The following is a 14,234-nucleotide window of genomic DNA, read 5'->3' on the forward strand; positions in this document are numbered from 1 at the left end:
TCATTGTCCCCCTTCCCTCATCCCCCAATACCAATAGCTGTACTGAGGATGGACGCAAAGCCCATCTTGGCAGATTCTCATGCCAGACCCTACCGGTAACCTCCAGGCAAAAGCACAGGTCCAAGCACAGCCTCGAGCCCCCGCACCTTGACCGACGTGGGTGGGGGTGGGGGTGGCTCAGCCTGAGGGTCCTGGGGGACCTGACTTGCCCCGAGGGAGGTGGCCTGACGCAAGCACTCCCACACCCTCTCGCGTCCTCGGAGCGCCACTGCCGCAGCGGTGCAGACTGTTTTCGTTTATTGATGCAGGCTTTGAGGCACAGTTGTGAGGTGTTGTGAGGGACAGGCCCAGCCGGTACAGCGAGACAGAAAGCCTTGGGGGGGTCTGGAAATGGATGAAGTGAGGAGAGGGCCAGGAGCAAGGGGCGGCAGTCAAGCAACCCCGTAGCCTCCTCCCCAGGTTTCAGTCCGGTCGAGAGAGGGCTCTTTGGTCAAACAAGCAGAGCATGCCGGGGAGAGGGCAAGAACGAAGCCCTTTGAGAGGCCCGGGCCGGGGTCCTGCCCCTACGAGGACACGCCTTTGTCCCGGGGGCGCCCGGGGCCCCGGGGCCGCGCGGGCTTCCTGGGGGCGTTGAGGGGCCGGCGGCGACCCCGTGGCGCGCGGGGCAGTGCGCAGCCGCGCTCGCTCTGCGTGTCCGAGGACTCGTCGATGAAGGCAAGATTCTCGCTGGGGTAGTCCAGCGCCGAGGCCGTGGGCGGCGTGGGTGGCGTGGGCGGCGAGGGCGGCGAGGGCGGCGAGGGTGGCTCGGTCTTCTCCGGGGCCACAGGGGATAGTGGCCTGCTGGCGGGCTGCGCTGGGCACGGCGGTGGAGGCAGGGGTGGCCGCTCCTTCTCCTGCGGCGGTGGTGCCGGGGGACCTACTCGCTGGGTCACCCGCGCGGTCACCGTGCCGGTCCAGCTGGCGGCCTGCGCCGTGAGGCCGCCCATCTGCGCGGGGAGGAAAGGCAGTCCTTGGCTGGGGGTTCTTGACCGTCTCCGCAACCCCGGTAGCCTGCTCCTTCACCCTTCACCGATCAGGTGCTGCCCCTCTTTTTCCTCCCGGTCCTCCTGCCTCAGGAGGAGGGAAAGGCTCATGACCCAGCCACATGCTCCCTTCCTCCATCTTCACCGAAGTGTCCTCTTCTCCAGGAGAAAAACCCCGGTTTTATTTCAGTTCTCCCTCCATCCCCCCTCACCCATCTTTGCCCCTCCATCCGCTCTGGGGCCAGACGCAAGGAGCAGGGTTCCAAAATACAGGTCACCCAGTTACATGAGAATTTCAGATAAACAACAAATGCAGTATTAGATAAGTATGTCCCATGCAGTACTTGGGACATATTTATACTCAAATATTATTTGCAACTTCTCTGAAATGCACATGTAACTGGGCTTCCTTCATCTTTACTTGCTAAATCTGGTAACCTTATCCCGGAATGTGGAGATGGAGCACCTGCAAACCTGTTGGAGTTTATCCCTTTGTTCTCCGCAGGTGCACACTGGGGCTCCCTCAGTCCCTGCCTTGGGGGAGACCCCATCTGGAAGGGAGGCAGGCTGGTCAACCTGCCGCTAGGGTACAGCACGGCAGCACCAAAGCGCAGGCGCAGCGCTGCGGCGGGGGGCGCCTACCTCTGCCCGGGTGCGGCGGGACACGACTCGCAGCCAGTTCCCGATGGTGGTGAGCACTGAGGCGAAGTAGGCCAGGCCGAGTAGGATCCAGAACCACACCAGAGGCTGGTAGGCTGCAGAGTTCTGGTTGGGACTGGCGCCTTGGGACCCCACCGGGGAGGGCAGAAAGAAGCTGATGGTGAGCTCAGCAAGTCTTGAGCCTGTGAGTCTCGGGTTCACCGCGCCTCTTCCCATCGCAACGCCTTGATCTGCCCGCCCCAGAGCAATGGGTACGTGCTAGAGCGTGTGAATGGATGCAAGAAGATGAATGGGCGTGACTTGATGGTGTGCAGGAGAAGAGCCGTGTGAGGGGTGCATTTAATATATATGTCAGCAGGCATGCGAGCATGAGGTGTTGCATCCATGCACAAATGTGAGGGTGCATTCAATGAGCGGATGTAGGGATTGGAGCAAGCACGTGTGAGTGCAGAAGCACCGGGGTGAATTTGGCGGGAGAAGCAAGATCGCAAAGTGGGTGGGGAAGTGCAGCCCAAGAAAAGTGGCCTCACCGGCCACGTAGTCTCCGAAGCCCACCGTGGTGAGCGTCACCACGACGAAGTAGATGGCTTCCAGCTTGCTCCAGCCCTCCACATAGCAGAAGATGAACGTGGGCGTGAGGACAAAGAGCAGGCAGCCGATCAACAGGAAGAGCACCGCTGATAGAATTCGCACCAGCTCCGGTGGCACGTGCCACTTCTGCAGGAAGGGGCAGTTGGCGGGGGCGAGAAGTCGCCAAAACCTCCCCTCTCACATCCCTTAGCCCTTCTTCGGGGATCTCTAAGTTCCCCGTGATCCCGGCGCGGCGCCCGCGCTCACGTGTTAGCCGGGGACTTAGGGAAGGGTTTCCCGACCCCAACGCAAGGGCGCGCAGGGCGTGGAGCAGCTCACCAGAAAGACGGCTTCGATGTGACCGATGCCGCGGCGGAGGGAGGAGCCCAGCCGGTCCCCGACCCCTGCCAGCAGAATCCCGAACAGCGGGATCCCCACCAGGGCATAAAAGATGCAGAAGAGGCGCCCGGCATCAGTGCGCAGGGCGGCGTTGCCATAGCCTGGGCAGAGGGGCAGTGCAGCGCGTCTAAGGGCTGCCTGGCACCTCCCCCACCTCCACCTCCCTCTGTGCCTTCCCCCGTGAGGAAGCCCAGTCACCCCTCCCCCCACACATGCCCAGTCCCCTCCCCCACCGATGGTGGTGATGATGGTGCCTGAGAAAAAGAAGGCGCTGCCCAGGTCCCAGGCCGAGTGGTTGCTGTTACTAGTTGAGTTGGTGTCAGGGTTCGCACCCTCTCCCAGGGCATCAGCCACCTCCTGCAGGACAAGGCGCAGAAGGAGGAACCTCAGCCTTTCCCTCTGGTCGTGGCCCACACCCTGTCCCTCTGGTCTCTCTGAAGGGCTCCCTCCTTATCCCTCCCAGCTCTCCTCTTACCCTCTGGTCTCCCTGAAGGCAGTGTGGTCCCTAGAACAGACCTGACAAATTGGGAAGCTCAATTTTGTTTGGCCAACACGTCATTTTAGAGACATTTAAGTTGTTGGCCTCCACTTCGCAAAAGAAATGTCCAGTTTTAGAGTGGCCAGGAGCACAGACCCTGGGACCAGACTGCCTGGGTTCAAATCTTGGTGCTGTGTGATGCTGAGCCGTGCCTCAATTTCTGTCTCTGTCAGTTGGGGGTGGTGACAATAGTACCCATCTCAGAGAGTTATTGAGAAGAGTTAAAGCACTCACACCACCCACAGTAAGCACTGTGGTTATTAAATTAGTCCCCGTGTAGCGCAGTGAGCTCACTGCAAGGCCAGTGAGTTCCAGCTTCCCATAGACCCCACCGCTCCCATTGGCCCTTTGGAAGCTGAGTTCAAGTCTTGAAAAGATCTGATGAAAGTTAAGGACCCTCTCTCCAGGAAGGTTCACATACCATCAAATTTTGCATCCCATTTTAGGAGAGTCATGGACACAAAAACCCCTGCCTGCCCTGCTGAAGCCCAAAGCAAACCCTCTGCTACATAGTAGGTGCTCAATAAAAATGACGGAATTAATGACATGGCCATGTGTCTGCCCCCTCTTGCCAGCCAGTCTGCTTCCTCGGGAGGAGAGTCTGTGTTTTGAGAGTGCCCGCCCAGAGTGACAGAGGGCAGGGCATAATGAGGAGGGGGTGCAGAGGGGCCCTTCTCCACGTCTCGCAGAGCCAAGACACATAGGCAGTGGGTGTGGGGGAGGTCAGAAGCCACCTACTTTCTCTCTGACCGCAGTCCTCATTAGCAAGACACAGTCCACATTTATCTTCCTAAAGTGACAGTCCCAAGTTCTCCATAGCTCTGTGCTCTCGGCGGAATGGAGTCTAAACTCCCCAGCCCAGCATGTAAGGCCCTTCTCAATCTGGTCCCAACCTCCCCTTCTCCCATCTTCTCTCCTGGGACTCCCATTTTGGAACCCAAGTTACAGTGACCTTATCCCCAGAATTTCTGAGATGATTCCATTTCCTGTAATAATTTTTCAAATAAAGCCAAGTGAAATGAATGATTAAAAGTGATTTATTTTGCAATGCTTTTCCAATAAATTCGCTACGGAAGGGGAAAAAAAAAAACCTTTGTCATTCTATGTGTTCTAATTTTTGCTTCAAATGACTAGGCATCTGCTAAATCCCAGAACTGCGAAACACGGAGCTTTCCAGCTTCCACGCCTTTGCCCATGCTGTTCCTCTGCCTGTGAGCCTCTTGCAATCCAATCACACAGCTCTAAATTCTACCCATCTTACCTGCTTCATTGCAATTACCAGCGCTTCCCAAAGGCCCCTGGTACCTCCCTCTTTGCCCTCAGCATCTAGCCCAGGACCCAGGGTACAACAGGCATTTAACAGAGAAGGAAGTAAGGGATCCTTTCTACTAAATCCTGCAGTGAACTAAGCACTGATCTGTCCCTTCTTCTAGATGTGCCATCCTCTAGGGTAGAGCCTGCACCTGCTTCACCCCAGCAGCAATTTCCCTGCTCACCCTGTGGTATATATAGCACAGCAGCCAGCACACAGTAGGTGCACAATTGCTGCATGGCTGGCCAATTATAGAAGAGAAATAAAGCAGTTGTTGCCCACCCTGCTAGGCTCTCCCCTTCCCTTTCTTCTTTTTTTTTAATCCAGGAAAAAAAGCAATTCCATTGTGAAGATAAAATAGGTCAGATTCCCTCCCTCTCCCTGCCCTGTGGTCTGGCCACACTCTCTCCGGCCCAGGCCTCTCGGAGCCTTGCTGGGCCTTCTGGAAGTGTCAGAGACAAAGTCAAGCTGCCTGTGTCCTGGGCCCCACCCCATCCTCATCTCTGCTCCAGGTCCTGCCACCTTGGGAATCAGCTGGAACACTGAGGCTCCATGCTGATGGCTCCTCTCTCCAAAAGAATAGGCAGGAAAGAGGAGTCGTTTTCCATAAAATAATAAACAGTGATTTATTCAAGTTAAATTTTAGTTTTTTAGGTTTTTTTTAAATATGACAGTGGCTCAGAAATCAGAGAGAGCAGCAGAGGTGCTTGCGTGACAGTGGCCCAGAAGCCTGCAGCCCACACTTTCTTTGGTCCCTGGACCAAAGCCGACCCGACCCCATCCCTGACTTGCCCTCCCTCCGGCCTCCACATCATAAGCATGAGTCCTGGTGGGAAGGTGTTCTCCACCTGGCATCCATGATGGCATGGACCAGCTTAGGGGATTCCAGAACCCTCCAGAAGCAGTGGTACTTGTTTATACCTGCACTTCTCTGGGGACAGCAGGTGGGGAAGTGTTCGCAGTGTTCCTGGGTTTCTCTAAGGCATCTGTGACTCCAAAGAAACACAGGACTAGTGCAGGGTTGCCAGATTTAGCAAATAAAAATACTGCATGTGACATATTTAGGTTTTCAAAGTATTCATTCTTTAGCTGAAATTTACATTTCACAGGGTGTTCCAGACTTCACCTGGCAACCCTAAGCCAGTGAGTTAGACCTGAGAAAATGCAACATATCTCATGCTACAGCCATTAATTCATTTCTTCCTTCATGCGTTCCTTTATTCAACCACCAAAACACAGTGAAGGAGACACTCTAGGAGCAGAACCCAATGCCAGGCACAGCAAGAAAAACAAATGCCCCTGTGGCCGCCATACTGAATACAGAGACCTGGATCCCAGCCTTTGCCCTGCACCCCCAGCTGCACTCGCATTTCAAGGGTGGTCTGGAAGCAACACCCCAGCACAGGGCCCCGGTGGCATGCAGCTAGTGTCAGGGAGTCATGGGTGACTGCTGAAGGGTCTCTCCCCCACCCACGCACCTTGATGAAGAGCCCCAGGTCCTGGTCGCTCACACAGGGATGGGCCCTCAGGAACTTCTCTCGCACCTCCCCCAGCTCCCTTTGGGCCTGCTGCTCATGGGGCTGCTCCAGGGCCTGGAACACCAGGGCACCGGACACCAAGTAGAGCAGGACCAGCGCCAGCAGTGCCAGTAGTGTGGTGCTGCGCATGGCGCGCCCAGGGGCCCGGCCAATTCCACTGCCCGCCTGGGGAGGCTGGGCAGGGGGCTCCTGGGGAGCTGCAGTCACTGCGGGCAGAACCAGGGATGCTGGGATCAATAACCTGGCCTGACACCCCTACTCCCTCCTCCAACCCCTACACACCCAGAGGTTCTTGGAGCCCCCAGCCCTACTACCCACAAAGGGCCTCTCTTCACATCCCTCTGGCCGGACACTGGATACCAGGACACGCCCAGCCGCTCCCCACCCCCGCCGCCCCCCCAGCCCTGTCCTCCCCCTTACCTCCACTGCCCGGCCCTCAGCCCCAGTCCGGGGACTCCAGGGTGTGAGAAGATAAGTGGGCACCGGGAAAGGAAAGGAAGGAGCGAGGATGGGGGAAGCGAGGCTGGGCCTGCCAAGGGAGAGGCGGGGCGAGTGGGGAAATGCTGGGGGCCTGGGAGGGGGGTGCGTGGGGAACCCGCCTTCCAGCTGGAGGCTGAGGGGGCGCGGAGGCGCTCCAAGGCAAAGCGGGAGGGGAGGCCGGACCGCGCAGCGCAGGGCAGGGACGGGGACGGGGACAGCAGGACCCGGCTCGTCCGCTGAGGCTGCGGCAGCATCTTCGTGGCTTCTCCCTCCCCTCCAGCCTCTCCTTGTTCCGCTGCTAGACCTGCTAGACGCGATGGGCCTGGAGGGGAGCCGCCAGGGTCCCCCAGCGCCCCACAGGGCTTTCGAGGAACCCAGGGGCGGGTCCCGGTCGCTGTGCAGAGGCGAGGCAGGGCGGAGGGGAAGGGAGGGTGCCGGTTCCGGGAAGGAGCGGGGTGGGGGCGACCAGGGCCCGACCGTGGCGCATCCCTTGGGACAGCTGTCAGCCCTTGGGACAGGGGGCGGTGGCGCCCACGCGCACACACACGCGGGCACAAAGACCCGCGCGCCCACGCTCCACCCTGCGGTTCCAGGCGGCCCGGCTGCCCAGGCTGCACGCACACACTCCACCTGCTCACGGGCGCACCGGACCCTCAGGGCCGTGCGCGCCGGGCCAGGGCCCCCAGAAGCCCCCACACACGTGTGCACACACTCACGTACACGCACACCCAGACCGTGGGGCCACCGCGCATCGCCCGCCGCCCACACACCGCACCCCGCCGCTCGCTCCCACCGCCTCCCCGCGTCTTCACGCCGACGCCTCGGAGCGTGACGGGCGGCGGGACGCGCGGCCGCGCGACTCCCGGAGGCGCCCACGCGCAGGAGGTGGGCTTCCCTCCCGGCCTCTCCGCCCCTGCAGGCCCCTGCCCCGGAGGCCGGCCCGAGCCCCCCGCCGTCCCGCACTCCCTGCCCGCACCCGCCCGCCCTCTCCGCCCCGCACTCACTGTCGGCCCTGCTGCGGCTGCGGCTGCGGCTGCAGCCCGGACTCCCGAACGGCCTCGCCGGTGCCGCCTGGGCCGCGGAGGCGGTGGCGGCGGCGGCGGCAGGGGCGGAGCGGGCGGCCGCCGGGGCTGGGACCCCCCCCCCTCCCGCTACCAGAAGCCCCCCTCCTCCCGCATTTAACCCCTCCAGCGCCGCGCTTCCCTCCGTGCCTCGCCCTCGCCTCCAGCGCCGCTCCCCGCAGCCCCTTACCTGTGGCTGCCCAGCCCCCCCAATCCCGGCTCGTCCCGGGAGAGGAGTGGCCGAGGAGCCCGGGAGGGGTCGCCGCTGGGTCAGGCCTGGCGTCTCAGACCGTGGCCCTGGTACTGCCCTGCTGGCCAGCCAGTGTGGCCAGCGGCACGCCCCCGGCCTGGACATCAGCCCGCTCACCTCTTCCGACAGGCGCCACGCGACTCCGCTACTCTCCCAGCATTTTCCAGGCCCACTACCAGATCGGAAGGGCCTCAACTCCCTCCCTCAAGGGACAGCCTGGTCCTTGGGCTCTGCACTCATGAGAGGAGAGACCTCAGCGGACAAAGGGGTGCGGGATCCATCGAGGCCCTCTGGAGCTGGCTGAGGTGGGGTTGGGACCCAGCTCTGGGAAATCGAGCCGGATGCCTCCTGCCCCTACTCCCGTACCCCGCCCCCATCCCTTGCTCCTCACTTCCAGGCCCATCCCAGCCTTGAACTGGTGTCAGCACACCCTCCCCCATTGTCTGGACGAGGCAGGCCCCTGGCAGGTCCTGGAACTCCGAGTCTCTGCCCTCCTCCACTTCTTTACAACTCTGATCTTGCCAAAGACTTTCTCTTGCCTGGGATCTTCCGCCTTCACTCGGGTGGCTTTAAGCATGGTCTCTAAGGCTGACCACCCCCCACCAGTAGGGGGCCTAGCAGGTACCACACTCTCCTGGCTTCCTAGTCCCCACTTACAGAAAAGGAATGATTATCGCCTCTGGATGTGAGCATTAAAGAGGTAAATTTAGTAAATGCTCAAAACAGAGCCTGGCACTTACAATTAGGTGCCCTACAAGTGTTAGCAATTTGTCTTTCAACAAAAAGTGACTGTCCAGCTTTGAGCTGATTCTCTGAGTCTCAATACCCCCTCTGGAGGCCTGGTGCTCAGGAGAGTCCCAGGTGAAGTTTTGACACAGGCCCAGTGCTGGACCCCAGGAACTTCAAGGAGCTGGAACGAACGGCCAAGTGCATGGGCAGAAGACAGACCCTCTGATAAATGGCTCCCAGCCATGGGACAAATGACAGATCTGTAAGGGCCGGGACTATGTGACTACAGAGGGCAATGACTGCACTATCAGGGACAGCCAGAGAAGCACCCTCCTCCCCGGCCACCAGGCAGACCGTGTGGGGGCAGCCCACCCACCGGGCCAAATCCACACCTGCTAGGGAGATGGGGGCCAGCTCCTCCTCCACAGGCCCTGGGCTAACTCCTGGACCTGAAGGCCAGGTTGGGCATAATGACAGGGAAATAGGGTCTCCAGAAATCCCGATCCAGTGAGAAGCTCCACAGTCACAGAGCCAAGAGACCCAGGACGAGGAGACACAGTTCCCTGACCTGGAGATGGAGGGCTTCATAAAAGAGGTGAATTTTTTCTTTTTCTGTCCTTTTAGGGCCGCACCTGCAGCATATGGAGGTTCCCAGGCTAGGGGGCGAATCAGAGCTGCAGCTGCCAGCCCTACACCACAGCCACAGCAATGCCAGTTCCAAGCCATGTCTGCGACCTACACCACAGCTCAGGGCAATGCTGGATTCTTAACCCACTGAGCGAGGCCATGGATGGAGCCAGGGATACTAGTCAGAATCGTTTCTGCTGAGCCATGACAGGAACTGCAAGGAGGTGAAGTGTGAAGCAGGTCTCAAAGAAAGAGTAGAAACTGTTCCAGTGGGAAGGGGCCTGGAGCAGGGGGCAGGGCTCTTCTGATCTCTTCCCCTCACACTGTGGGCGCCTCTCAGTCCTTGCCCACCAGCCTCCAGGGAGGTAAATGGTAAATGGCCTTGCCCAGCCCCACAGCCCTGTTCCAGGGCCAGTGTCTGATCAGCCTTAGACCAAACAGGTGATGGCGTGAGAAACACAAGCAGACAACTGACAGACAGTGAATGGACTCAGGGCACAGACAGTGTTTATTGAGTGGCAGGTGCAGGAGAGGTAGCTGGCTCCGGTGTAGAAGCCGAAGTGGCAGGTCATGCCAGGGTGCTGTGGGCATCTGGCAGCCAGGGCCATACCCTCCATCCTAGGGGACAGCACAAGCTCACTACGACAGGAGTAGCAAGGAGCCGGCCTGGGGAAGAGGCAGCCACAGCCCCTGGAATCCTGGGCAAGAAGCGGCGGATGAACTCTGCACAGGGGCCTGGAGGGGGAGGGACTGGGGTCTGGGTGTTGTTGGGAGAGGGAGGGGGATCACGTCTGTGGGGTGGAGTAGAGACTGTGGTGGTGGCTGCCTGGTCCCAGAACCTGGGAGAAGAGCAGAGGAGTGGTCCGCGTCTGGCTGCCCCCGCACCAGCCTGGCTCCCGCCCGATGGCACCGTACCAGCTGCCGGAGCCTAGGCTGCCTGACATGCTGCAGGCAGAGAAACAGGGTCAGTCCCCCGGCAATGACTGGGACAACAGACACAAGAGCTGGGGGAAGAAAAGAGACTTAGAGCCAGAGATTCAGACCTCTCCGGCCAAGGCAAACTCCATCTCAGGAGGAGAGGTGGGGGCTTTAGCCACAGCAAACCAGAAGGGCCCTCCTTAGTACAGACAGCACACAAAGGCCAGCGCGGGGGCAGGGGCAAGACCCAGCTTAGGTCCCCACGGCTCAATGGGGCAATCTGGGAGCCCAGGGGTCCTGAGATGGGGCTGGGCCTCCTACCTGGTGCTCTCGCCCCGGCTGTGCTCCCAAGAGCAGCCCTCGTCCTCGCAGTGTGCCCGGTCGAAGAAGTAGGAACGGGAGCCAAAGACCTGCCCGTTGAGGATGCGGCTGGTGCTCTGGGAGAGGGGGCCGCCGTTGATGCTTTCACCTGCCCCCCACCGGCCTCCCACAACCCCCGGAACCCAGCCCGGGGAGCCCCTCTCCACTGGCCCTCACCAGGTCCTGTGGGGGCCGGTGCACCCGGAAGAAGCCCACCAGCAGGGTGGTGGGCAGCAGCTCCCACACGAAGAGGATGAGGCCAAACACCAGGTAGCCTTTGTTCCCCAGGTCGTTCACCAGGTCCGCCTGTGGGGAGGCAGGGGCTGTGCCAATCTGCCATCGTGCCAGTGGGGCACCCGGACAGGGCCCAGGCCAGCGTGGGGCCAAGAGCCACTACTGAGGAGGCAGCAGACGTGCCCCGCACCCACCTGGTCAGAGACGTTGTACCAGTCGTAATCGAAGGCGTCCAGCCGGCTCCGGGGGGCCAAGGCCAGGGCTGCCAGGTTGTAGCAGGCCCGGCTGGCATAGAGCAGGACCATGGCGCCACCCATCGCAGCTGCCTGACACACACTGGTCCCCTGGCACAGATGACAACAGGGGACCCTTAGGGAGGGCAGGCTCCAGCTTCCTCTCTACCCGGAAGACCCCAAACACCCCAAGGGGCACCCAGCATCAGCGCCTGTGGCCCTACCTTGGCCTCCAGGTAGATGCTGGTGGAGGGGGCCCGCCGGGCCACAAGGCAGAGGCAAGCGGCGAGAGAGAGCGCGCAGATAACAAACAGGGAGTCGCTCACCAGGACACGCACCAGCAGGAGGGCCCAGGGCTGCGCCCGGCGCCGGCGGGACAGCACCGCACACAGCACATTCACCAGCAGAAAGAGCAGCGAGGCCCCCACGAAGGCCCCTCGGACGGCCAGCCTGCGGCCCACAGCACAGTCAGGCCCTGGCACCCCCCCCCCATCACCCAACCTCCCCCCGGGAGACCCCGGGTGTCGATCACAACCTCAGGTCAGCCAGCCTGAACCCGGCTCCTCTGGTTTTAGAAATGAGGAAACTGAGGCCCAAAGAGTTCAGAAGGTGACCCACAGCAGGGGAAGGAGCACTGAACCAGGAGTCAGAAATCCGGGTTCAAGCCCTGGCTCTGCGTCCTGCCAGGTGTGTGACCTTGAACAAGCTGCTTTGCCTTGGTGGGCCTCAGTGTCCTCATCTCTCGAATGGGGACAATGTCGGCTTCGGAGGTTGTAAAAATTAAAGATGTTTGTGAAAGCTCTTCATAAACTCTGAGCCGTTAATCAAACAACAGGACTAGCACTGCCCAAGGTCACCCAAAAGTGTCCTTTGGCTTTGGGGCATCCAAGGGCTGGAGGCTGCAGCTCTTTCTCCATCACGGATGACCCTGGTACCCTCTCCCCTCAGTGCATCACGACTGTCTCTATTATAGGTGCCCTTCACAGATGCAACGCCTCTGCTGAGCCATCTGCAGGTGCCTTCCTTTTCCTTCCACAAACGCCCTGGGTTGTGCTCGCCTCAGCCCTCCTGGGGAGAAGGAACAGACACAGGGCTTCTCCCTGTCCCTGACCAGGGGACTGAACCCACCAGCGTTCCGGGTACTTACAAGCCTCGGCTCATCTCTGGCCGACGCTTCGCCTTGGCCTTGAACACCACCTGGGAGCAGAGACACCCATCATTCTTTTGGGCCCCTGGACCTGCTACCCACTACCCACCCCGCATCCGTCACCATGGTTACCTGGGCAAAGTAGAGATTCATAAGCGTCAGTGTGAAGAACTGCAGGCAGACAGGGCAGCAGTAGAGAAGCCAAAAGGGCAGGGGCCCCAGGCGGTTGGCTCGAGGTGTATCTCGGAAGTAGAAGGAGAAGAGGGTGGTACGCAGGGCGGCCCAGAGCAGACAGAGTGCCAGGAACACCGTCTGATAGCTGAGACGCTTGTGCCCGTACAGGAGCACCAGCCAGAGCTGGGCATAGACGGAGAAGAAGAGCAAGGCGTACAGAGTGGTATAGGCCGCAGTCAGCCCCAGGGTCACGGCAGGCGGCAGCGCAGGCACCAGCCCAGCAGCAGGCACCAGGCCAGACAGGTTACTCTCCATGTCAGGGAGGGAGGCCTGAATCCAGGAGACAGAGATGGAGGGGCTGGCAGGGGGCCAGGGAAATAAATACGGAGGGGTGGGAGGTGTCGGGTGCAGAGACAGAGATGGGGAGCTCAGGCGGAAAGAAGTTGTGGCTGGCCAGGCCCTCCCCCTCAACAGAGGAACCCTTGCCTTTGCCGAGCACAGGCAACCGGGGTCCCTCACTCAGAGGTGTGGAAGGACAGACAGCCTTTCCTCTCCCCGGCGGAGCGGGGGTGGGGAGGTGGGGAGTCTCCTGCCTGGACCAGTCTCAGAGCCGGGTGTGGGGGCTGGGGGTGCAGAGGCTAAAGGAGAGGGGTCCCTGGCCTTAGTCGCTGGAGTCGTCCTGGCAGGAGGGGGAGAGCCGGCCAAAGCCAGTCAGCTCAGGGCTGCGGCCGCTGCGGGGGGCGCTCAACGCCCGGCTCTCCCCCTCCCCAAACTGGGGGGCTCTCTCCCCTCCAACAATCCGGAAAGGGAGGGCCTCCGCCTTCAGTCCTCGGAATTCCGGACGCTGGCCCACCGCACCACCCCACACTGCGTCCACTCTGCAGCCGTAGGGGGCGGAAGGAGGCCGACGCCGGATCTTCAAGCCGCCGCTGGAGGAGCGGGCTCCGGTCGCTGGGACCCGGGGCTCCGGCTCCCCGGCTCCCGCGGCTCCGCCCCCTCCTGCGCCTGCGCGGGCGCCGTCCGCTACGCAAATTGCTCAGGAGTCTGGCCCCTGCTCCGCAGCTCCGCGCCGCACCCGACGCGGAGCTGTTCCGAGAATTGGCGCGAGCTGCGCGGGCGGCAGGCGCCAGGGGTTACGAGAGGCGGCGGGCGGCCGTGACGCTCGGGCCACACCGCATCCGGCCGGCACCCGGGTGGGCCGTGCCCCGGGCCACCGGCCTTTGCCTGGTTAGGGGGCCGCCAGTTCCCATGTTTCGCTTCTCCATCCCCAAATCGACATCCTGCTGCCCGACCTGGGGCGGTAACGACTTCCCTTCACCCGGGCTCTGAAGGAAACTTCCGCCCGCAGCCAAGATGGCCTCCGGGACCCGCCCCCGGGCCTTAACCCGCGGGGCCCCGGGGCCCCGCAGCCCGCGCGAGTCCGCCCGCCCGCGCCCTGGCCGGCGGCGGTTCCCGCTCACCTGGCCAGCCGCTTGCCAGGCGCAAGGCCCCGCCAGTCCTATGGTCCCCCCTCACAGGGGCCCCGGCCATTTCTCCGCCGGGGACGTCATCCCGCCAGGGTGGAGGCCCCCTCGCATATCTCGAGTGCTCCCGAGCTGGCGCGAGGAGTGGCGCCCCTGACGCGGGCGGTGCGAGCTTTCCACTGCGGGGAGGAGGAAGGGGGACTTCCCGAGCCGATCACCCGGTTCAGACGGAGCAGTGACACCTCAACAACCGTTGCATCCGACGGCCGAGCTTCAATTACGGCTTGTGTTTTCACCCACAGTAATCACCACTCTGTTTACAAGGATCACTGGCTCCTGAGGGAGGTGTCATTATCCGCATTTTACAAGGGTGGGGACTAAGGCCCAGAGGAGCCGAAGGACTTGTCAGTAGGAGCTGGTCCCCAAATGGGCATCCCAGAAAATCCCTCATCTGCTTCCACACACACCCAAGGAATAAGGAAGTCCGGAGCTGAACCAGGGACCCCGGAGGAAGGCGGT

At 61.3% G+C, this 14,234-nt stretch overlaps 2 protein-coding genes across 15 annotated transcripts; both read right to left on the reverse strand.

The window, feature by feature from the left end:
* Window positions 1-249: 249 nt before the first annotated feature.
* Window positions 250-8,083, reverse strand: KCNK4 (potassium two pore domain channel subfamily K member 4). Of its 6 annotated transcripts, none has more exons than XM_085010797.1 (7): window positions 7,771-7,909; window positions 5,980-6,245; window positions 2,885-3,008; window positions 2,592-2,752; window positions 2,213-2,399; window positions 1,665-1,804; window positions 250-986 (listed from the first exon to the last, which is right to left on the reverse strand). In XM_085010797.1, exons 2-7 carry the CDS (start codon window positions 6,166-6,168, stop codon window positions 564-566), a joined length of 1,224 nt encoding a protein of 407 aa, XP_084866923.1. In that variant the 5' UTR covers window positions 6,169-6,245; window positions 7,771-7,909; the 3' UTR covers window positions 250-563. The 6 variants fall into 6 exon arrangements, with proteins under 6 accessions (XP_084866923.1, XP_084866924.1, XP_013849609.3 ...); XM_085010798.1 differs by lacking the exon at window positions 7,771-7,909 and adding an exon at window positions 7,948-8,083 and having other exon boundaries at window positions 426-986; XM_013994155.3 differs by lacking the exon at window positions 7,771-7,909 and adding an exon at window positions 7,524-7,634 and having other exon boundaries at window positions 426-986.
* A 1,588-nt stretch (window positions 8,084-9,671) lies between these two features.
* On the reverse strand, window positions 9,672-14,200 carry GPR137 (G protein-coupled receptor 137). 9 transcript variants are annotated; one of them, XM_085010803.1, is made up of 8 exons: window positions 13,713-14,200; window positions 12,211-12,582; window positions 12,079-12,128; window positions 11,258-11,381; window positions 10,893-11,042; window positions 10,642-10,770; window positions 10,426-10,541; window positions 9,672-10,131 (listed from the first exon to the last, which is right to left on the reverse strand). In XM_085010803.1, the coding sequence occupies exons 2-8, from the start codon at window positions 12,565-12,567 to the stop codon at window positions 9,972-9,974; spliced, it is 1,086 nt and encodes a 361-aa protein (XP_084866929.1). In that variant the 5' UTR covers window positions 12,568-12,582; window positions 13,713-14,200; the 3' UTR covers window positions 9,672-9,971. The 9 variants fall into 9 exon arrangements, with proteins under 9 accessions (XP_084866929.1, XP_003122640.3, XP_084866930.1 ...); XM_003122592.7 differs by having other exon boundaries at window positions 11,156-11,381; XM_085010804.1 differs by lacking the exon at window positions 12,211-12,582 and having other exon boundaries at window positions 11,156-11,381.
* Between the last annotated feature and the right edge of the window lie 34 nt (window positions 14,201-14,234).

This window comes from Sus scrofa, chromosome 2 (genome assembly GCF_054392235.1).
Source record: "Sus scrofa isolate SSC_HxYL_T2T_F1_AM1 chromosome 2, Sscrofa_HxYL_maternal_Yorkshire_Landrace_v2.0, whole genome shotgun sequence".
Lineage (NCBI taxonomy): Eukaryota > Metazoa > Chordata > Mammalia > Artiodactyla > Suidae > Sus > Sus scrofa.